Source organism: Muntiacus reevesi, chromosome 18 (genome assembly GCF_963930625.1).
Source record: "Muntiacus reevesi chromosome 18, mMunRee1.1, whole genome shotgun sequence".
Lineage (NCBI taxonomy): Eukaryota > Metazoa > Chordata > Mammalia > Artiodactyla > Cervidae > Muntiacus > Muntiacus reevesi.
In genome coordinates, this window is record NC_089266.1 from 49,880,485 (window position 1) to 49,904,523 (window position 24,039).

Below are 24,039 nucleotides of genomic sequence, written 5' to 3' on the forward strand. Positions count from 1 at the left end.
TACTTTGAAGATATTAGCAGACCCCTTAAATGAGAGTCACTCGTTTATTCTCCATGTGGTAAGTGGGGAAACTAAGGCCTAGAGAAAGCAGAAAAGCTAATGGGAGAATTCCAGTTACAGCCTGGATGTCTGGATTTGTCATCTATATTATAAGCTTTTAAAGTATGAGTTGTGATCAAACATTGCAGTTGGGCAAGTAGTTGTCAAAATGACTTTTTTTTCCCCCTATTCACTAACTTATCTGTTTATTTTAAAACTTTTTATCTTATATTGGAGTATAGCAGATTAACGATGTTGCGATAGTTTCAGATGGACAGCAAAGGGACTCAGCCATACATATACATGTGTCCATTCTCCCCCAAACTCCCCTCCCATCCAGACCGCCACATAGCATTGAGCAGAGTTCCCTATGCTATATAATAGGACCTTGTTGGCTATCCATTTCAAATATAGCAGTGTGTACATGTCCATCCCAAACTTCCTAATTATCCCTTCCCACCATCCTTACCCCCTGGCAACCATAAGTTCCTTCTCTAAGTCTGTGTGTCTATTTCTGTTTTGTAAATAAGTTCATTTGTATCATTGTATCATTGCTTTTAACTCTTCTATTTTACATTACAAAGAAATTCTTGGTGTCTCCATTACTGTTGAACTCCTGTTCCCTGGCTCAGGTGCCTTTGACATGTTGGCCCCTCACAGCCATCTATTCGCAGACTTCTGATGAACAGTGAATAGTCCCTTCCTGCTCGTGGCCCCAAGGGCCCGTGAGGACAGACGTGCCATCTTCTCATCTGGACGCATCCCCTGGCTTACAGCATCAGCCTAGGTGTTTTTGTGCTTGGTTGGTACCTTTCCCTTCTCTTCCTAAGTTCACTTCTGAACTGGAGAAGTAGAGCCTTTAAAAATGACTTAACTCCCAAATCTGAACCTCACAGCCAAATGGATGACTATGGAACAGAGGTGGTACCTGGCCACAAGTTTGGTGAACATTCGATAATCTGAGTCCTTCAGGATTGCTCTGTACTCCGTCGGTGGATGTGGGTTACAGCTATCTTGGGAAGTGACCTGAAGGATTGAGAGGGACAGGTGGGGTCCTCCTCTGCCCTCAGCCTCCCTTCCCCATGACTGTCAGCCATGGCATAGCGCATGCTGACATAGTGAAACGTGCCCGCAGCCACACCTAGTAACCAGAAAGCTAATATCTACACCCCGTGCTTACGTGAAAACACCTGTCGCGTAGAGAAAGCACCAGTCTGGAGCTCAGTTTGGTGAGCTAGTTTGGAGAGCAGGCGGGGAGACTCTCCAGGGGCTGGTCTCCTCATACCTGGGATCATCTCTGAGTTATCATGGATGTCATGATCATCAGGCGCTCTCATCCCGAGGGCTTGTGCCTTGAAGAGCATTGTTTAATGACAAGTTTTACTTTTGGTACCAGGCCTCCTCGGTGGCTGGAAATCAGATCAGCAGGCTCTCATGAAAGTTCAAAGAGGAGGCTGAACACTCCTAAACAGTGAGGGTGTGATTAGACACTATCAGCTCTGAGGACATCCCAGCTCCCCCATGCTGCCTCACCCGCTGGTCTTCCCTGCCCCTTGACAGTGGTGCACAAAAGACAGAGCACGTGTGCCCCCAGCCTCCCCAGACCTTGCTGGCTCACCAGCTGTCATTGGCAGGCCTTTAATGGGCTTGTGAAACCCAAGAACCTGACCTATTTCTCCTCTGGGGAAACACAGATGCCCAGTTGGGATGAAGGATTCAGGAAACTCACCTGTACAAGCCCGACTCTCTGTTGTCATCCAAGGCAGATTGTTTTGGTTCTTCCAGTTCCCAGAATCTCGGCTCTAAAATAAGTGCAGAGAAGGCAGTAGGAAGTGATATTGCAGCATTTTCTTCTGCTCACTTACTTAGCTTTTTCCTTCCTCTAATTTTAGCTTCTTTTTCTGCCCACCGCCATCTCTTCCCCTCCCCATGCTGGCCCTAAAGGTATAATCTCTGGGACAATATGCCCAAAGGGTATATTGACTCCGGAGCGACAGTCAAATTTCTCAGATGGTTGTAATCAGTCAATAAATATGTTCTGAGCAAGCGCAATACACAAAGTCCAGTGCTTATTACAGACTTGTGGCTTCTGGAGGAATCCATGCCCTCAAGCGGCTTCTAAACTAGGTTGAAGAGCAGATCGTGTGACTCATGTCAGCCAGCATGGGACGGATGCCATGAAACCAGCCTCATTAACCTGGGAATCTGAGGATGAGCTTCAGAGGCATCCATCAGTGCCCCAAAATGGCCTGTATCATTTCATGTTTACCAACATGCACATTTGGGGGGTGGTAAGTTTATTGCTTTCACCAGCTTCACCCCAACAGGTAAAGAAATTTGTAGACAATCAAACTTCGTGGAAGAGCGCTCCTGATAACTTCGATTATCATTATAGCAACATTTCCTTGCGCCAATGGGACTTAAACTGAATCTTAGGAAATATATTCTGGGAAAAGTAGGGTGGGAGGTGGGCCTGAAGGAAGGGGCTCCCAGGAAGTATCAGGGAAGACTGTCACACTCAGGACCGGTGACATTCAGTTGTCTCACCGCTGCCAGTCTCAGTAAAATGCAGATCTGTGAAATGGTGATCACGGCTGCCTCCCCAAGCTTTTTAGGCCTTTTTTTGGGGGGGGGGGGGCTCACTTTGTATCCCCACCCCTCAGCACAGTGCTTGACTCATATCACAGTGGACACGAATCTGTATTTGATGAATGTGTGAGTTCACGAAAATAATCAACGTGAGAAGGCTTGGTAAATAGCAGGGGGTTGCTTCAGCTGAAGATCTGAGTTGCTAAGTACATGTATTTTGTGCTTTGCCAGCAGCCTGCTCTAAGTGTCTTCTCCCCCTTGAAACTGACCCTTCCCCCCATAATGGGGCTCAAAGGGCCAGCCCATCTGATGGAGTGTCTGTGGGCTGGCCAGATGAATGATGGCAGCGTCGACCACACTGACAAGATATGCAGTTGCCTAAGAGCCCAGAGGTGACCTCACTCTCCCCAGGGCTTGGCCTCTCACCCCGGCGCCTGCTGACGCTTGCACACACCTGCAGCCCTTCTCTCGCTCCGGGACGAGGAAACCTCGTGAGCTCCTTTGCCGCCCTCATCTGCACTGGAGGGGTGGAAGGATGGGCAGGAAAGGGCACTGCTGAGCCTCTGCTGGGACTCCTCCTCACCCTCCAAGCAGGACCACTGAGTACATCCCCGCTGCGGCCTCTCAGGACAGTAGAAATGATCAGCCGCTCCTTTGCTGAGCACTTGCTTGGGAAGGGGCTTCCCTGGTGGCTCAGCTGGTAAAGAATCTGCCTGCACTGTGGGAGACCTGGGTTGGGAAGATCCTCTGGAGAAGGAAATGGCTACCCACTCCAGTGTTCTTGCCTGAAAAATTCCTTGAACAGAGGAACCTGGCGGGCCACAGTCCATGGAGTTGCAAAGAGTCAGACACGACTGAGTGACTAACACTTCACTTCCCTTTTGTATCCCCAGCCTCCCACCCCCTGCTTCCTCACAGCACCCTTGCTAAGAGCAGATTGGATCTCCTATCAACTTTTCTTTCCTCCTGTGTGCCATCCAGCAGACAGAATGGCTCCTCAGCATAATCATGATTTGTTTGTTGTTTAGTCGCTCAGTCGTGTCTGATTCTTCGCAACCCCGTGGACAGCAGCACGTCAGGCCTCCCTGACCTTCACCATCTCCTGGTGTTTGCTCAAACTCATGTCCATTGAGTCGGTGATGCCATCCAACCATCTCATCCTCATCCCCTTCTCCTCCTGCCTTCAATCTGTCCCAGTATCAGGGTCTTTTCCAGTGAGTTGGCTCTTCCCAACAAGTGCCCAAAGTATTGGAGCTTCAGCTTCAGCATCAGTCCTTCCAATGAATATTCAGGGTCGATTTCCTTTAGGATTGACTGGTTTTATCTCCTTGCTGTCCAAGGGATTCTTAAGAATCTTCTCCAGCACCACAGTTTGAAGGAATCAATTCTTTGGCGCTCAGCCTTCTTTATGGTCCAACTCTCACATCTGTACATGACTACTGGGAAAACCATAGCTTTGACTAGTTGGACCTTTGTCAGCAAAGTGATGTCTCTGCTTTTTAATACACTGTCTAGGTTTGTTATAGCTTTGATCATGATACTCCAAGAAACTTGGGCAGGTTGGGAATGGGACGCATGTTGAAAAGGTCATGGTTGAAGGTGACAGGAGTTCCCAGAACAAGTTAAGAAAGACAGGGGTGATTACTCCCTAGAACAGTTCTCCAGGACAGATGCCGCATTGTCTTGTTGTCTTCTTCATTTGGCTTCTGATACTCCTCCTGGTCCTGCTCTCAGCTTACCTGGCGTGACTTCCGAACACATTCCATACAAACCTTAACGGAGCACCTTTCTCAAGGCAGGCACCGTGCTCTTACAAATGAGAAAAGGAACAGTGGTTCTCTTTCCTTTCCCAGGCTCTGGGACATCTCTGTCCATTAAAAAGAAGAAGCAGCAGCTGCCACCTCGGCCCTGAGTGCAAAGGGAAGAGGAGTGTGCCCGTGTATTCTTGTTAATCTCCTCTTCTGTAAATTACTAGGCATAGACATCCCAGGCAGACCCTTCAGAGGAACACTGGTGCTGTAGCTCTTGATCTTGTCAACTAAGAGTGGGGCAGTGCTGGAGGAGAGCTGGCAGGAACCTCGCTTAATCTCTCCCCTCCTTTGACACAGGGCAAAGTGTTATTAGCTCCACTTCAGAAATGGAAAAGCAACAAGCAGGGGCCTGCCTCTCCCAACCTAGTGGGTGGATGGTGGACTTGCCAGTCCGCTGGGTGTCATCAGTCCTTGTGTGTCCTTGGGGACTGGGCACCTTTGAGTCGTGGTTGACGCTGACACTGAATGTGGGCTCCGGGGCAAGACGAGCACAGCCCAGGCCTCTGGAGGGCTGACACTCCGAGCACTCCGGCCCCACCGCCTAGAGCCTGGCTCCCCAGGCCCATCACCTGACCCTGCCCGATGGGGAGAGGACGGAGTACGGGGCAGGTCCCGGTTCCAGGGTCCCACCTAGCAAACTGATCCCCGTCAACCCCCGCCCCAGGTGGGCCCCTTCCTGGGGAGATGCATTTATAGACGCTGCCCATTCCTCCGGCACTAGGAATCCACCCTCCAATTAGGCAAGAGATAAATCAAAGCCAAACTTGGCTGATGACATTCAGGAGCCAGCAGTGACCCCAGCCACACATAGAAATCCCAGCGGACTGGCCAAGGGCCTTTGTCTGGTCAGGAGAGCCCAGGATTATCTGGCCCTCTTTGCTGATGTATGGAGTCACCGGCTGTCGGAGTGTTTACGAATGGTTATCACCTTGATGCTTGGGCCGTTATCAGAGGCAGGGCCGCCTGCCGGGGCTGGGGCTCGCACCCTCTCTATTACCACCTGTCATTGGCAGAGAGTGTGCGCTGACGCTACCCAGTCCAGACTGCCGAGGGAAGATAGTTTCTGACGGCTGATCAAAGAGGAGAAGCAAGGCCCGATAAAAAGAGTGTGTGTTGGTGTACTTTTAACTTTGGGAAACATTGGCATTTGCATTTTTTCCCCATCTTCCTGGTGCTGGCAGGAACCAAGACCAATAAATGTGGTGGATTCAGTTACCTAATCACTGGGGAGAGAGTATGTGCTTGAAGTAACAGAGCATGACTATAATCTCCTTCTAAGAGAGAGTGACTGAAATAAGCTTTCACAGAAGATTTGCTGTATAATAAAGTCAAATCATTTAAAGGTAGCCTTTGAAGTGATCTTGCACGTAAAGTCTAAGCTTGGTGTTCAGCAGAGCACTGTGTACTCTTTGGAACTGGGGTGCAGCTTCCGATGGAGGAAAGATCTTTGTAGAAGATGCTGTCACCCAGCCCTCCTGCTGCTGTCACCCCAAATGGTGCCCCGTGATGCTCATGTCCTGGGGAACTCTGTGCAGTGGAGGAGAATGAGGTGTAGACTGAGCTGTCAGGCCATCCAAGTCCTTGAACCAAACCAGCCCACAAACCTGCTGTTGAATCTTGGGACGTAACTTTTCTGAGCTTCAGTTGTAAAACGAGGACGTTTGGTATAGGTTAGAGGCTATAGTGGCTTTGAAAGCATTTTTTTTCTTTTAATGTGGACTAGGTAAGCCATTTTAAAAATGAAACTTTAGGGGAAGCCCTGTTGCATTACCAGAGTCAAGTAGGGGAGTTTTGCTTGAACCTGGGCAAGGAGTTCACTGCCCTTGACCTCCAGCCTGAAGTATTCCCTGAAGACTTCAGAGGAACCCTGCAGGTCCTCAGAAAACAGTTCAGGGCATTCCCTGGCAGTTCAGTGGTTAGTACTCTTTTTGGTTAGGACTGTTTATGTTTTCACTGCTGAGGGCCCAGGTTCAATCCCTGGTCAGGGAATAAAGGTCTTAAAAGCCACTCAGTAAGGAAAAAAAGAAAAAGAAAACAGTTCAAAAACTACTAGCCCCACACCGTGGAGGTCTCCATGCCCTGAGCTGGTGGCATGAGCTGTCTTGCTCTGCCCTGAGCATCCGTGTTTCTTGGTGTTCCCTTCTCTGTCCTCGGGAAGGGCTGAAACAGGCCCCGGGCGGGGGCGGGGAGGTGGCGGTGGGCCAGCGCCAAGAACAGCCTGCCCTCGGCAAGATGACTCAGGTCGGATGTCCCCGTGTGCTGCAGGTACCTTCGACCGGAGCGTGACCCTGCTGGAGGTGTGCGGGAGCTGGCCAGAGGGCTTTGGGCTGCGGCACATGGCCTCCATGGAGCACAGCGAGGAGGGCCTGCGGGAGCGGCTGGCCGACGCCATGGCTGAATCCCCGAGCCGGGACGTGGTGGGACCCGGAGCAGGTAAAGGTGGCCTCGCACTCCTGGCCTGACTTGGTCGTGAGCGGCGCCTGTGGGTGTGGAGCTTCTCTGCTGGGAGAGGGTGCGTGTGTTTGTCTTAACCCCCCGTGTTTCTCTAGTTAACACTGTGGTTGCCATCCATTCTGGAAGCTTGGATGGTGCAGAGGGGAGTTCCCATGGAACTAACCCCTGCTCCATGGACTGATGCCTACAGACTTGCTGTGGTTCCACCACTGTGTTGTATAGGCGGTGCCCTGAAGGGCAGCCTTCTCCAGGGGAAGGGACCGTCTTGCGCCCCTAAGGTTTCAGCAGCCGCTGGGTGACGAATGCTAAGGTTGCACCTTCCTCTGTCCTGCTGTAGGCTTTATAGATTGGCGAGTGTCAGTGGGCCCTGCGAGCCCCGAGGGGACAAGGATGAAGCAGGCAAGGTTGGTGTGACCACCACCCCCCGCCCCCACCCGCGCCAGACAGCTTTTTCTTATGCTGCCTTTGGCCTTGGCACTGTTGTCTGCCACTGAGTCCGGCAATTGAGGGCTCAGGCAGTTTCTTGCGTCCTTAGATGATTGGGTGAGCCCTGCCCCTGGCAGGCAGCTCTAAGCACAAACACACACACACATGTATGCACTGAGGAAAGGCCACAACCCTTCCATCTCTACAGAATTACAACACAGACTGCCTCTCCTTTTTTCTAAAGCTCCTCCTAGACATCTGTGTGGTTAGTGACGGCTCTAGCTCAACATTTATGTCCAAGGAGGACCACCCAACAGGCATCTTCTCGGTGTTCTGAGGTCACCAGGGGATGGAGCGCAGATCCTCAGATCCTGGCTGCAGGTCTTCCCGCTCTTGCCTGCCTGAGTCCTCTCCAGCCTGTTGTCCTTTACCATGAACCGCTCCATCCCCACTCCACGTGCCTCCTTGGAGAGAGGATCCCAAGGGAGGAGAAACAGACACGCCTGGAGCAGGAAGCAGGACCAGCAAGACTAAAAGTCAAAGCATTTTTGGCAGAACTCAGAATGCCTGACGTTATCACGCAGTCCCGATTCCCTGGGGAACCTCTAGGTCTTTTAGATCTTTGGGTTTAGTGGTTAAGTTTTCCCTCTCTTCTTTCCCATCCCATTCAGTTCCTCTGTTTCTGTCCTAAGAGGATAGAGACATATTGTCCTCAACTCTATCTCCACAGCACTAGCTTCATGCCTGCGCATAGCGCTCATGTGATAATTGGCAAGCGAACAGAACAGATGCAAGAGAAGGAGTTGGCTAGAGATGGAGAGGTGCCTTATCCAGCCCCGGGAGACCGCCGTCTCTGAGGACCAACCCCTCCCTCCCCCTGCTCCATGCCTCCTTCTTCCCTGAAAAGGAAGATGCAGGCCTTGGAAGCTGCAACCAGCCATGTTCTACCCCCTTGACTCCCACACACACAGGCACACCACCTCTCAGCCCTCCTTGTAAGCCCTCTGACTTGTGAACGGCAGGTCATCACACCATTGTTCTCCCACCTGGACCCGGAGGTGAGGAGCAGAGCCATGATCAGGGGACTTGAACCCCATTTGGCTTCCCTGGTGGCTGAGATGGTAAAGAATCCGCCTGCAATGCAGGAGACCCGGGTTTGATCCCTGGGTCGGGAAGATCCCCTGGAGGAGGGAATCGCTACCCACTCCAGTATCCTTGCCTGGAGAATTCCATGAACAGAGGAGCCTGGAGGGCTACTGTCCATGGAATCACAGTTGGACACAACTGAGGGACTAACACTTACTAACCCCATTTTGCTCAGAAGCTGGCCGACAGGAAGAAAAACTTTTCCCTTCATGAACCTTGCTCGCGGCCCAGCTTTCCCCTGCACCCCTGGGGCCCCATCCAGCCCCGCTCACACCAGCAGGGCCAGTGGCAGCGGACACACGTCCAGGAGCCACTCTTCCAGGGCCAGAGCAGCTCAGGGTCGGCCCGCCTTCCGGCTGCCTTCCCCGGAAGCCCTGGAGAGCCCGGCCGTATCACCCAGCAGTCAGACGGGAAGGCGCGCTCAGGCCGGGCTGGGGAGCTTCAGCCTGGCACAGAGCATCAGTAACCTGAGAGAAGCTGGCAGCGGTTCATCTGCCGGACAGCTGAGGGTTCAGGAGTCTTTGTGGCCTTAAGCGGGTTCATGAAATTAAAACAGAGAGAGAGGGAGAGAGGAAATTAAAACTGCCTGACCCACAGGTCAGAAAATAGGAGACGCCCTTTGAGAGCTGAGGGATTTCATTTTCCTCCCCAAGCTGTCACCAAATGGGATTCATTTGGTTTACTTACACATGTGTGTGTGCATGTGTGTGTGTATACACATACACACGCACACACACACACATATATATGTATAAAACACACATATATATATATAAAACTCTGCATTGGTTTTTTATTTTTTCAAATCTTTTATTTTTGACGTGGACCATTTTAAGTCCTTATTGAACTTGTTATAACACTGCTTCTCTTCTGTGTTTTGGTATTTTGGCCTTGAGATATGTAGGATCCCAGCTCCCTGACCAGGGATCGAACCCCTCACCCCCTGCATTAGAAGGCGAAGTCTTAACCACTGGACCGCCAGGGAAGTCCCATCTCTGCCTTGATTTTAAAGGTCACTAAGTAAAGCAGATATCGTGGAAGGTTAACCTGTTCCCCTCTGCCTTTGTTGAGATTCAGTCTTCACATTTCACAACTCCAGATAAAGTATCAGCCTAGCAGGGCAGCCGTGGGTCCTAGAAAGGGCAGGCTGACACACCCACAGCAGAGTCAGCCTGCCGCCCGGGGACAGCCAGGGAAGCCCAGTGCGATGTGGTTGAGAATTTCCTGCAAGTCACCCTTCGCTCAAAGGAGCCTACCAGTCCCCATCTCCCCTTGCACAGCCTGCTTCTCTGGGTGGAGGACAGGGTGACCCAGGCATCTACCTCTGGTTACTCCGAGGTGGCAGAGACGACCAGTTCCTGTCATGCCTCCCGCAGGTTCTTTGTTTAGTGAACATCTGGGACAGGTGGCCTCTTTAGCAAGGTGCGAATGGCGCATGCTTTCATGACCCCTGATGCCAAAACCCACTGTATCCATGTTTCAGTCTTATACAGATTTAGCCAGTGATGTGCTAGTAAGTTAGAGAGGGCAGTGGCAACCCACTCCAGTACTCTTGCCTGGAAAATCCCATGGACAGAGTAGCCTGGTAGACTGCAGTCCATGGGGTCGCTAAGAGTCGGCACGACTGAGCGGCTTCACTTTCACTTTTCACTTTCATGCACTGGAGAAGGAAATGGCAACCCACTCCAGTGTTCTTGCCTGGAGAATCCCAGGGACAGGAGAGCTTGGTGGGCTGCCGTCTATGGGGTCACACGGAGTCAGACATGACTGAAGCGACTTAGCAGCAGCAGCAGCAGTGCTAGTAAGTGTTTAACAGCCAGCTCTGCAAAGAGAAGCAGGAAAGTCCTGATTTATAGCATTTGGGCATTTCCATAGCACAGAAGCTCCCATTACAGCCAGTTTCAGGCTGTCAACATGATGTCAGTCATCTAGCAGAATTCCTGAAAGTGTAACAGTCAGCCAGCTCCAGCATTCCACTGGTAAGCTGCACCATAGTACAAAACAGGTCTCCCCCAAAGTAAAGCAAAACCTTTCAAAACCTTACTCTTCCAAGAACGGTATGAACCAGCAGCAACATCTGTGTCCAGAAGCTGATTAGAAATGCAGAATCTCGGGCCCCACCGAACCCTGCTGAGTCAGCACTTGCACTTGGACGAGAGCTCTGTGCATGGGGCTTCCTTGGCGGCTCAGACAGTGAAGTCTGCCTGGAATGCGGAGACCCGGGTTTGTTCCCCGCTTGGGAAAGACCCCCCCCTGGAGAAGGAAATGGCAACCCACTCAGGTATTCTTGCCTGGAGAATTTCATGGACAGAGGAGCCTGACGGGCTACAGTCCGTGAAGTCACAAAGAGTCAGACACGACTGAGCGACTAACACTTTCACTTTCACCATGCATATAAGAGTCAGAGAAGATCTGTTTTAAAACATGGTTGACTATGAGGCAGGTGTTGGCTCTGTCCTCCAGGATGGCTGCTGACCAAGTAGTCTATGAATAATTAGATCACATGTGGGATTGGCAAGTCCAGCTCGAAAATAACTGACTGAGTTGCTTTCTGTCTAACATCATCACATCTCTCGCACCTGTTACCTTTCCACTGTCCCCATTCAGCAAAGCAAAATTTAGGTCAAGCCAACTCTGCTTGCACACTTCGGTGGCTGAAGAAGAGTCATGAACTGTTCGGATGGGTCTGCGCCCCTCTGCCAGTGTACGCTCTCTACTCCCCAGTGAGCCCAGGCAGTCTTTCTGCATTTTTTTCTGATTCTCAGTTTGCGCTCATCTTTCACCGGAGACAGCAGTGCCTAGAACAGTGTCTGGCTTTACTGCCGTGGCTTCCAGCCTGCTTTCATTCCCTTAGAGATTCTCCAGGTCTCTGGTCCTCTGAGAGTTTGTATTTTATTATTTGTTCCATGTTATTGCTGTCTATTAAGTATGAATTAGTCTGCTCTTTATTCAGTATTGAAATTGTGCTCCATCCATCCACCATCTTGAAATCGGTCTCTTTCCTTCTTCATGGACACTATTTCAGATTTCCTATTCCCCTCAAATCTCTTACCCCACCAGCTTGTCTCTCCCGCTCAGAAGAGAATGGTCAGCATTTGAGAAATCCCTTGGCCTCCTGCACCCAGACCCTAAAAACCTTCCCCTTTCCTCCTGTCCAGAGGAGGGGCAGTCCCTGCCCCCAGCCTACCCAACCACAACACCCATCCTCCCCAGAGTCACCCCTGAATATCCATGTTGCCCCAGTGTTGGCCTGGGGAGCCAGACCCGGTGATGTTGGAGTGATCTCCCTGTGGTTCCTGCCTCACCTCACGCCTCTGGTTTTCTTCTGCCTCCAGCTACTTCTCCATCCTTTCCTTGAGTTTTCTTCCTCTGTCACCCTTAAATCCATATCTCAAGGCCCTATCTCGATCCTTTCTCCCCTCCCTCCCTCCATCCAGGGCCATCTCCTCTGCTTCCGTGGCCTCAGTTACTATCCATAAACCGATGATTTCCAAAGCATCTCCAGGTTGACTTTCTCTCCTGATCTCCAAGCCCATCTCTCCAGGCCCCTGCCCATTACTCCTCTGCCCTTATTTTTGTCCTTCTCCTGGATTCACAGCCTGCTGTGCACAAAGTCCTTCGTGACCAGCCACTGCCCTCTCTCCAGGCTCCTGTCCCTGCTCTGGGCGAGCCCCGGCCCCGCTGAACTCCCCGGAGGGTCCCTGAGCACACGTGCTCTCTCTGCCTGCGGGGCCTCTGCACATACTTCTCCTTCGGCCTGGAATGCCGTCTCCCGCGGCCCCCTCCTTTCTCCGTCACTCCCCCTCAAAATAACTTGACTAATTCCTGCTTAGCAGACATTCCTTTCAATATTGCCTTTTCTAGAAAAATAGGATTTTTTTTTTTTCCATAAGCAAAACATTTACTTATTCCAGTCGTTTCGTGTCTGAGGGCAGACATAACCTGGGCTTCCCTGGTGGCTCAGCCATAAAGAATCCGCCTGCCAACACAGGAGACATAAGAGATGCAAGTTCGATCTCTGGGTCAGGAAGATTCCCCTGGAGGAGGGTACGGCAACCCACTCCAGTATTCTCGCCTGGGAAATCCCTTGGATAGAGGAGCCTGGTGGGCTATAGTCCATGGGGGTCTTGAAGAGTCAGACACAACTTAGCGACTAAACAACAACCATAAAGATAAAACAATACAAAAAAGTTTTCATAAACACCTGGATACATATTAATTTCATTGTCACTTTAGACTTTAACTCAGTCACTATTTAGTTAAACCTTGTCTTTTTTTTTCTTTTTTTTGGCTTTCTCCCACATCCAATAGCAAAAGCCCTTAGGCCTAATTCACGGGTCCTGATCAGCTGCTTGAAGTATTTCTGACACGTGTCTGTTGCAGGCTGCCTCCCCTGGCTGCTGTTGACTCTTAGGAGTTCACTAAGTCAGCAGTCACGGTCAAGAGGGAGCATCTCTTCCCCATGACTGTGGCTTCCTACAGTCCTGGGAACACTGTTTGATTCTCCTTTTTGATCACAGCACTCAGGGTAGGAAAGAGGCTGCAACTTTTTCTGTTTAGCATCTCTTTCTTTCTTTATAAAATATTTTTTAAATTGAAATATAATTGATTACAATATTGTTAGTTTCCAGTTACAGCAAAGTGATTCTGTTATACATACATATATGTTTTTTTTTCAGATTCTTTCCCCATATAGGTTATTCCAAAATACTGATTATAGTTTGGGATTAACATATATACACTACTATATATAAAATAACAAACAAGGACCTACTGCATAGCACAGGGAACTGTTTCCAGTATCTCTTTAACTGACTCTATTCTAGTCCAGAAGCAGTTACGCTTGGGGATCACACTAGGGGCTCAATCTTTACCTCTTACCTTCCATCAGAAATAACTTACTTCCTTACTCAAATATACTTTCTCTCAAATATTTCTTACTCAAATAAAACTTTCAGAAAACAGTAGTATGGGCAAAGCACTCTAGCATTATTTTATTTCATTCTTTTTAATGCAGTCTGGACCCACTAAATTGATTTTACAACACATTGATGAATTGTAATCTAGTTTGGAAACCAATGCTCTAGTTTATTCTGCTAAATCCTCTGAGTTTTCCTGAATGTATATTAATTACTCAGCCAAAAAGTCTATGAGATTATTTTCAACTAAAGGTCTTCCAAAGATTTCTGTCAGAAATCTTTACCTTTACTCTTTGAAAAGGCATAAAGGTACTTTGAAAATTTCCTTTTTTCCTTCTTAACGTGGAAGCACATTTTGAGCAGTATGAAGTTTTTAAATGATCACAGGAAGGGTTCAATAAGTGAATTAATAAATATCCACTGACAACCTATGTTTTGCAAAAGATGACTCAAAGCATGTGTGTGTGTGTGCATGCTCATAGCTTTCATTTCAGGACTGTAGAAATTCAGCTCTCAACCAATGTTAGTTATTGGTACTGGAGTTGACCAGCTAGGCACCCCAAAACACATAACCCAGCTCGCTGGACCCTGCATCCTTCCTCTAGGATTAGCCCCTCCAATGGACCTGGAACTCCTGCCTGCCCCACTGCTGAGGCTCGGGGACGTTTTCCTGCTAAGGCAGCAGGAGCCATAATATCCCTCCCATCTCAGGTGCCAGGTGACCACATGACTGTAATTGCAGGCTCGGGGGCTGAATTCTCTTAGCTTTAAAATTTTTTATTTATTTATTGTTCTTGGCTGTGCTGGGTCTTTGTTGCCGTGCGGGCTTTTCTCTAGTTGGGGCGAGCGGGGATGACTCTCTGGTTGCGGGGCGCAGGCTTCCCACAGCAGCAGCTTCTCTTGTTGCAGAGCGCGGGCTCTGGGGTGCGTGGTCTCAGTCGTGGCGCAGGGGCTTAGTTGCTCCACGGCACTTGGGATCTTCCCGGATCAGGGATCAAGCCCATGTCTTCTGCGCTGGCAGGCAGACTGTTTACCACTGAGCCACCTGCAAAGGCCTCTCTTAGCTATTAAACATCCCTACTCTCCAGCAAGCACGTCATCCAAGCAACTTGGCCAGTCCCGTGGGTCCTTCTGTGCTTTACCTAGTTGGGCCCTAGATTTTCCCTCCTTCGGTGTCTTTACAAATGCTTTCAGGGCCCCCCTCCACTGCCTCCTCTGGAGACCCTGCCATCTCTCTGAGGCTCCCCTTGTAGGCGGGCTCTCCGAGATGCCCCTGGGCACAGTTCCTGCCCTCAGAGAGAGAGAGGAAGCTCCCCCTCCCTCACTTTCCTCCTCTCTAAGGCCTGGGAGAGGGAAGCCATGAAGTGTAATCACCGTTGGCCTCCAGTTCCTTCACGTCCTGGCCGCCGCCATTCCCCTACTGAGCGCTTCGGTCGCCTCATTTCCTCCTGTCTCTTGTCCTCAAGGCTGCCACCTCCCAAACGGCTCCGACGCCTCAGGCTCCCTGCCACCCGTGCAAATGTCCTATCACACCATGACTCGGCAGATGTCCCTTATTACGACGGACAGAGGAGGAGAAAATGAAAGCTTTGATGGGAAATCATAACTCAGAGCTGTGGGATTAAAAGGAGATGTCCAGAAAGAATTTCTGGTTCTTAATATCCGGTCACCTAAGTCATTACTGCCCATTACTCCCGAGAGGGGAACCCCAGAGAAGGAAGGCACCCTCATGTCAGGGCCCGCTCTCTCTGTCAGCCCTCCTGGGCCCACAGCTGACCGCCTTGGCTCCTGCCGTCGTATTTCAGAGTCCCTTTCAGTCTCCCGCACCTTCTCAGCCTGCTCCCCCACACCCCCTCCACAGTCACCCCACCTTCATATTTCATGCCGACACCCTCGCCCATCATCCCCAGCACGAGCCCTGCTGACTTGTCCAGGGGCCTGCTGCCCTCGCCCCTACCCAGCCCGCCTTTAGACCAGGCTCTAATTCCCCCTCTCTCTGAATGTCTGCATTGCGTGTGCACTGGACGCTCGGCCCAGGACAGGCCACGCATGTAGCCTCTAACGTTAGTGAGCAGCGGAGTATTCCCTTCTTCAACCCACTGGGGTAAGGCGCAGCTCCGGTGGTCCTTCCAGCCCCTCCCTCAGCTAGACTGCCCGTCCGGTGTGTCTTAGCCCAGTTCCGGATCCTTGGACTGAATCCAGTTCATCTTTGTTACCTCTAACCAGCAGGCTTTTCCCTGCCCAGCATCCAGCACTGGGAGCAGAGCCAAGCTGAACTCCAGTTAATGTTTGCTGAATGACTGGATGGGTTTTTGTGGCTCCTGAGAGGTCAATGAAAGCCAGTCAGAGCAATGGGAAAAGGGATTGTGTTTAAAAGACACACTTGTTGGTTCCTGGCCCGTTCTAGGTGGGTAGTTTCTCCTGCCCCCCCTTCCCTCTGCCCCCCGCCGCACCCCACACCCCTCTCTTCTCCTCTAAGGCTGTTGAAAGCCCCAGGCAAAGCAGAGCTATAATACGGAAGTTTTGGGCTGAGAAACATCTCGGCTCACTTCTCAGTTGCCCAAAGTCGACTCTGAATTCTTTCACCAGGGCACACCGATTCCTATCTACAAGGAGGAAGTGCCTCCGTGACCTCACTGGTGAATCTGCAGAGTCCCCTTTCCAGGCGTTGCCTCAACAGGAAAGCAGAGATTCCTGTGGGAAATGGACAGGTTTGGGCAAAGGGTGGAGAAGAGCCACTGGACCCCCCAGATAAGGGCCCTTCTCTGAAGACATGAACATGGGTAAATGGTTAACAAAAGGGAGGATTTCTCTCTGTTCCTCCTCCTCTGCCAGAGAATTCACCTTTAACCGTTGACCTTTCTGCGAGGTGTAAGATCTGAACAAAGTTGAACACAGTCATGGATGGTTAAATACCCATCTTTCCCTTCGGCCCCTACCTCTGCCCTTATGCCTCAGAAGATGGTCTGAGGTGTTTGGACCACCCCCGAGGTGGGATAGCTGATGACGGAGCAAAGACAGACACACACAGACAATGAACGTTGGAAATGGCCCTCTGACCCCTTAGGAAACCAGAGCCTGAGCTCTTAAAGCAAAGGAGAGGCCTGTACCGAGAAGGCCAAGCCATGCCCATCAGACTGGGTTTAACAGAAGGAGGCGTTTCCAAGCACCCACACCAGAGTCAGCTGTCCACCCTCTGACATTGGGTGACTGTTTCCGGCTCACTTCTCTCTGAAGCCCACCCCTGCACCCCCCAACCCCGTGGCTAGACACCTTCAGGCCCACTCCAGAAGGCATTCTAAGATCTGTTGGCAGAATCCCCCAGGCTTGCCAGACCTCTCCCAACTCCCTCACACATGTGTTATTTAGTGTAGCCCGATAGCTTGCAATCCCACCCCTCCATGTGCTTAATTGAGTTTGCAGAGAATTGACATCCTGTTGCTTCATTTGTTCAGGATGATTTTTTTCCATTTGGTGCCTGTACCCGCCCCGGCTGGGGGCCGGGCCTCGTCTTCCTGGCCTGTCCCCTTCATCTCCAGTTGGCCAGGATCAGTGTGCACGCCCCACTTTGATATGTGTGATGGGTGCTGGCCTTCGGGCTGGGTTAGAGCTGGGAGTGGGTGGGTCAGGCCTACCAGGGCCCCCGCCTCCATGCGGGCGTGGGCCAGGTCCTTGGACAACAGCTTGGAGGGTCTTGGGTTTCATACTTGATGCCTCCCCAAGCCACTGGGAGCTGGACGTAAGCATACGGTTCATGCATCGGGGCATGTCGGACGGCTTCTCTAAGCAGCCCCCTCACCCTGCCCAGCAGGTAGGAACTTCAGGCCTGGTCTCTCCATTCATAGAGCCTGAGAGAAGGAAGAAAACCCGAGGGGCTGCCCACGTGCTGGCAGGACCTCCACAGGCTTCCCTGCTTCCATCCCCAGGCAGGACTGGGAGGAGGAGCAGAGGGGCGAGGACAGACCAGTTTGGGCTGGTGGGAAATAGATGAAACCCTGCACGCGCCCAGCCTCAGAACAGACCACAAGCATCCCGCACAGCTCCCAGTGATCAAACCAGATTCTGATCTCTCCTCCCCTTGATCTTGGCACCGGCTGCTCCCTGCAGGGTCTGTGTTGCAATCCTCTTTAAAGAAATATTTTATTTTCGATACAGACACAGCCCTTGACGTAGCAGTAAAAACCACCACCCCTGAGAGACACATGGCTGTGAAGTGTGTTGGTATGTAACTTCCTGTCTTTGCCTACGTGCAGGGCTTCATCCCCTGGTCTTTTTTGTCCCCCCCCCCAAGGTCACCCCCACCCCCCACACCCCCTGGTGCTCAGACTTTGGGAGGCATCGGAGCGAGGGCAGGAGGTCGACTCAGACGGGGAGTACCTTCTGGCCATGGCCTGGTTTGGGGTGGGGAGTAGTCGCCCTTGTTCCCCCAACAAGAGTTTCTTTGAGAACCTCACTCCCCGCCCCCCCCTTTTAAGATGGAAGTCAAATTTTCGGATTCTGCAGTGCAGAGCAGAGAGGTCACTAGGCTCTAATGCATTTACCATTGACTGCCCCTCTTGTACTGCGTCTATTAGTGAGTAATTTGATTTGTACCTATTCATTTGCAGTCCCTGCAGGAGCCTGGAGCTGGCCCCTGGTATAATTGGTGCTGTCTCTATTTTTACATCATTAGATTAGCCCCGACTCCTGGCCACTTGTTGTCTGCGCTTGTCTGTCCATTTATACAACCTAATGTAACACAAAATTCATTACTGATCACATTACTTTCAACTCTGAAGCCAGCCTTGTGATAAACATTTGGTTAACCCCTTCCTGCCCACAGGAGGGGGGGGCTGACAGAACAAATGCACTTCCACTCGACAGGCAAATCAATATCTTAATACAGCAAAGTGGAATTGCATTTCTAGATTTGTTATTCCTCCTGGAGGAGCAAATGGAAAAGCTCGTCTGAGCGAGCTGAATTGAATAATGAATAGAGCCCCGGCACCAGCAGGCAGTCTGCACAGAGCACAAAGGCTAACCCAGCGTCTGCCCACCTTCTCCTCTGCCACGGGCGGCACTGCGGCGATTAATCGAGACTCATAACTTTGGGTTCAGGATCCTAGGCTAGCACCCTGATGGGGGCCACAGAGGCCTTGACCCCAGCGCCAGTGTCTTGGCTAGGCTTGGCCTAGGACGACTGATCCATGAACTGGGTTTACTTCCTTAAAACCTTCACTGATATGAAGGCACCAGACACATGGCCTTGGCGGTCATGCCACCCAGAAATTAAATTAAATCCATTACTAACGTTAACCATTTGGAACCAGATATACAAGATTCTTCCTATTTAAAGCCAGGTCAGCAATACTGGGATTGCCGTGTGTGCTGGGCCCACCTCCAGGGTGGGCGTTCTTTGGTGTGGAAATGCCTTGTGAGCCTAAAAGTGGTCTGAGAGCTCATGTAGGGATGTCGGAGAGCAACCTAGCCTAGAGTCATCAAGGGACCTGTCTTGGATCTGGAAGATGCTCGCTTACCCCCACCAGCGTTATCCCCTCCCCACCCCCCGTTTGTCTCTGGGGAGCATCCACACCCTCTTGAAATCATTAACCCACAGGACAGATTGTTTCAAAAAGAATAATACCTTGACTTATTTTATTAAAAAAAAAAAAGTCTTATAAAGCCTATACCACAATGATTAGAAAAATAGACATAGAGGAAGTAGAATGGAATCCATTATGGTGAAAGTCGTAAATCCCTAAGTAAAAAGAAGCCATAAGCTGAAGGTGCTCAGTTGGGAAGGGAAGCTGGAAGAGGCAAGCCAGCCCAGGGAATTGTGCTTGAATTCAGGCAAGGGCTGAACAGGAGGCCAGCAGAGGCACCAACGCCTCGGGTGAGTGGGCCTCCTCGCTGTGGAAGGGGCCACCCTCATCCCACCAAGGCCGGGCACCTTGGACCGAGCTGCCCATTAACCCGTTTGGGGCTGTGACAGGCCAGAGGTGACCAGCAAGCCCCTGCCACTTGGCGGCCCTGGGGGTCCCTCGGGCGGGCTCCCTGGCTGCCCCTGGCCAACTGCATCCCTCCTCCATGCGTGGGGGGTGGGTAGCCGCCCCCCGCCCCCAGGGGGGCTCCAGAGCAGGCCAGAGATGCAAGATGCTATGAGGAGCTACAGAGAGGGGAATCTCTCGGCAGGGTGTCACAAGACCCCGCACATCCAGATACTGGTGTGTCCCCAGGGCGAGCCTGGGTCCCGCAGCTGTGTGCCCAGGGTGGCTCTCCTGCCTGCCCCGATGAAGCCTGCATGAGCTCTGGCCTCAGCTGTTCTTCCTTGCGGGGAGGGCCCTGGCCCCTTCAGCCCCGAGAAAACAGAGCTGAGCACAGGCCCTTCCTTGGCGGAGCAGGAGGAATCAGCGGCCGGGAGGAGCACCGGTCAGCCACCGGAGTGCGAGACAGTGATTTCTTAACCATGGTGGAAGGGGGGAAGCCACATCTTACCAAACTCTTCCGCTGCGTCGGAGAATTTAATTACGTTTGGACGTTTGAATGGGAACCAGATGTGGCTCGAGCCCATCAAGCCAGCCACGTTCGGGGAGCAGCGTCTCCCCTGCAGTCCGCAGCCGCCCCTGTGCCATCTCACAGCCCCGGAGAGGGTCTCGAGAAGACCCTGCTTCAGGAGGCAGGGCGGGTTGAGGCCAGCTGCCGGACTCCTGGCTAGCTGGGACAGTTTCCAAGCCCTGTGTCCTCCCTGGAGCCGTGCTGAGTGGCCCATTCACCGGGCGCCATGTGCAGGCGCGTGCAGAGGAGGCTGTTCCCAGAGCCGGCCAGGCATCCCTCAGCTCCACGCCCCCCTCCACCCACCACGGCTGTCTCAGGTGCCATCTGCCGAGGTTCTGCCCACGGGCCGTGCTGCTGGCCTGGGGCTAGAGGGGGTAGTTCAGGCCTTCCTGGGTGAGGACCGCTTCTCCAGGGGCCTCGGAGACAGCACCCCCAGCTCTCTGGCCAGGACCCCACTGCAGTGACAGTCTCTCCCACACCCTCGGGGCTTATCCTGCTTCTCGAAGCACCTTCACATCCTCCTCTCTTCAGAGCCTCACACGGCCCTTGAGGTGGCCAGGGCAGCCGCTGCCCTCCTGCCTGACAGGTGGTGAAGCAGAGGAGGGCTGCGGGGACTTGCCCAGGTCGTTCAGTCTGCGGCAGAGCAGGAGTTAGGGCGAGTTCTCGGCCGCCTCTTCCTCGCAGCCACTGGGAGGGTCAGCTCCAGGCTGCTCATCCGTCTGGCTGATCTCAAGCATGTTTCAGCCAGATTTATCACATCACTCAAAACCTGGGACCGCGAGCCAGATGGGCTCCGCCCTTGCTGGCCCCATGTATAATACGCCAGGACAGGACTCACTGCCAGGATTTACAGTTAGACTGATGGTAGCGGCCCCGAGAGAGTCCCCCCACGCGGGGTGCTGCTGGGCAGGCAGATGGGGGGTCCTGCCCTCTTCCCCTGAAGCCAAGACTGAGTGGGCCTGGGTCATGCGGGGTTCCTGGGAGTGGGTCTCTCCCTGCCTGGAGCTGGTGCCGTGTCGTGGCTGTGGTGGGAGGGGCCTCAGGGAAAGACTGCAGCCCCCAGACCCCAGCCCACCTCCCGGGTAACCCCCTGTCTAAGACTGGGCAGGGAGCTGCTCTGCCTGGAACTCTGGTGCCCCTGGAACTCCCTGCCCCACCCCCAGCAACACTCATGCGCGCACACACGCACGTGCATGTGTACGCACGCTTATACATGTGTGCACACAGGTATACACGCATGTGTGTGCACACCTGTACATACATGTGTACGCGCATACACACCCGGCTCCAGGTGGAGGATGCCTTTTGAACACAGACCCTGCCTCATTCTTCAGGCTTCCACCCCGCCCCCTCTTTTTTCCTCTTTGATTATTTCTTCCCCAGCATTACAGCATGTGCCTCTTGTGTCATCCCCATTGGGCCCACCAGGAACTCCAGGATCTAGCCTACCTCTCTGCCCCTGCCTCATGTATTAATGCCAGACTGGCCCGCTCTCATGAGTAGGGTTTTTCCACAGGCCTGAGGACCTGTCCTCGTGGAGGGAAGAAAGGGGCTGTGTCTTTTCCTCCAGACACAGAGAGGGCTCTCCGCCTGATGGTCTCCTTAGGCATCCTTTCCAGGTATTGATCCTGCCTTTCACCTTCCAAGGGAGGGGTCAGTGGATGCCCAGAAGGACTGAGGTCTCCCTTAGACCCCAAGTCTCCCCCCAAACCCTGAGGTTATTAGGCACCCAGGCCTGGCCCCAGTGGCCGAGGGAAACAATTCAAGGTACCCAAGGCAAGAGCAGCAAGTATTTGCCCTTAACGTTTGGAGCTAGGGAAGGGGAGGGGCAAGGGGCAAGGCAGGCCATGTGACCTTGGCCTCATCCTGTGATGTTCTGGGTCTCAGTACCTGCTGGAAGGTCAGGAAAAAAAGCTGGGCAGGGAGATGAGAAAGCAGGTTTGCAGGAGCACTTGGGTTGGAAGAGACTCCTGCCAGGAAGGAAGGTGTGTACCTGCAGACTGGCTGCAGGACTCGGGCTGTTGGCACAAGCTCTCAGGGACCCCAGGCTGAGTGTGCAGCAAGAGGACTGGAAGTAGACAGCCTCAGTGCTCAGACACAGGTGCGAAGGCCCAGAGAGTCCCAGGCTGTTGTTAGCCATCTTTTCATCCACTCCTTCATTCCATCAACCAGAGCAGGGTTCCCCTTATCTGAACGTGGAAGGGCCTTTTCATCCTCAGCCCCTCGACTATAGGAAACTGCCCTCCTTCCTTCCACAAGCAAGCCTGGGAGGGGAGCAGAAGCCCCTTGCTGGAAGAGAAAGATGACACCTTCTCAGCCCCACCCAGCCCCTAAGACCTGGTGTGGGTGAGGGTCCCTGGTCTGCTGGCATCTCTGCAGCCTGGTGGGTGGGACCCTGACGGGCCGAGAGGGCAGGAAGAGCAAGGGTGGGTGTGTCCGAGTGGGAAGAAAATCAGGGCCCCCCTGCAGGCCGCCTCCTCTTTAACTGTGGCCCTTTTAACCTCCTGAAAGATGCCCTGGGGCTGAGGCCGGCTCTGCCCACAGTGTGGACAGAGCTGTCAGAGTTTCAGGAGGCGATCTCAGCCAACTCCCCCCTCTTGCTCCCTGAAGAGCCCCCCCGCCACCTCCCCGAATGACACTCTGGAAGAGAGGACAGTAGTTTCCAGGCCCAGGGCTGCTGTGAGACAAGCAGCCCAGAGCCACGTCCCCCAGGATCACCCCCTAGTTGGCATCCAGTTCATCTCTTTGGGTTCTTCCCACACCAGAAGCTGAGCCCGCAGGAGGCAGTCAGCCACCCCACCCCCACCTCCTCTGCACCCCTGTCTCCGCGTCTCAGTCTACGCAATGGGTCCCAGGCCCTCGTTGGCAGGCCCCCTGTTGATAATGCCCATCGCTTGGGCCAGAGCCCATTTGGAACCATTCGCTGAGCTCGAAGCCATCCTGTGGTCCCCTGGTCTCCTCCCTGCACATCCCCAGGGGGCTGCAGGAAAGATGCTGAAGATCTGGGTCAGAGGATCCCTCCCGCTGCCCCCAGCCAAGACCCCTCACCGCAGAAGGGAACCCAGATCACTTCTGTTTGCAGACCTCCTCTGAGCCAGGCCCTGGGCAAGACGGGCAGTTTGGCTGGCTGCTCTGTGCTCTGCCTGCCCCCATCGCTCCCCAGAGGTACCACTGAGCCCAACCCAGACAGGGGGCTTAACCACAGGTCCTGCTGACAGGGGAGAACTGGGAGGTGCACGCAGGAGGGAAAAATCAATGCACGTCAACAGGGTTGGAAATTTATTTTCCAGCTTGGAAGAGGGTACTTCCAAAGAGGCAAGGAGGGAAATGAAAAGCTGTAAACACATATCTGCCATCTTCCTCTTCAGGCCATTTCTTGATTAAAAAGAAAGGCTCTCCCAGGGTTCCAGTGGGGACAGGGCGGGAGTGAGGGTCTGGATGGCAGAGACACCTGCGGGGGGAGGGAATCCAGAGGGCACCCCCAGCAAGGTGTTGTGGATAATCACAATCACTAATACGACTGCAGCAATGAGAGTAACTCACATTTGCTGACTGGAAGCTTTAAGCGCTTTGTGCTGCACTCTGCATGCATTATTTAATTCTACAAGCGCACTATGAAACAGACCTTGCTAGCCTCCTGTGCGGGAAACTGAGGCACAGGGGTTGAGGACCTTGCCCTAAGTCTTCCAGGTCGCAGGGCCCAGAGCCGGCTCTCTGAACCAGTCACCTCCTCTGCCTCCCCAACCTGGGCCTTGAGGCCGAGGGGCGGGTGGGGGACCCCTCCCTTCTCTCTGCTGGAAGCCTGTGGCCAGTGCTGCCTGAGACTTCGCCCTGAGGCCTCATCCTGCTCCCGCAGGCTGCCCGGGCAGTTAGCTTGGGAATGGGGTGTGTGGCTGCAGCCAGGGCCCAATAAAAGTGCTCTGCTAATCCCTTTAATGAGCAGCATCGCGAGGCCCAGCGTGCAGAGCTGGGCTGGCTGGAGCCTCTGAGTGCACCAGAGGGGCCCCGCAGCGAACGCTGCTCCTTTCGTGGTAAGAGAAGTGCCAGGGGGCCCTGGGGGCTGAACCAGGGGGCCCAGGGATCCTCCTCCCCAAAGCACAGCACTGCCCTCACTGGTCCCC

The 24,039-nt window shown here is 52.9% G+C and overlaps 1 protein-coding gene across 6 annotated transcripts in view; it reads left to right on the top strand.

Annotated features, from left to right (window-relative positions):
- Window positions 1-24,039, top strand: part of BCAS3 (BCAS3 microtubule associated cell migration factor) — a 576,922-nt gene that overhangs the window by 546,571 nt on the left and 6,312 nt on the right. For 4 of the 6 annotated variants that reach the window (XM_065910783.1, XM_065910782.1, XM_065910785.1 and 1 more), the window contains one exon: window positions 6,705-6,872. In XM_065910783.1, the coding sequence (XP_065766855.1) occupies window positions 6,705-6,872 (168 nt within the window). Of the gene's footprint in view, window positions 1-6,704; window positions 6,873-17,539; window positions 17,606-24,039 lie in introns of all 6 variants that reach the window. The other 2 variants (XM_065910780.1, XM_065910781.1) reach the window with 1 other exon arrangement.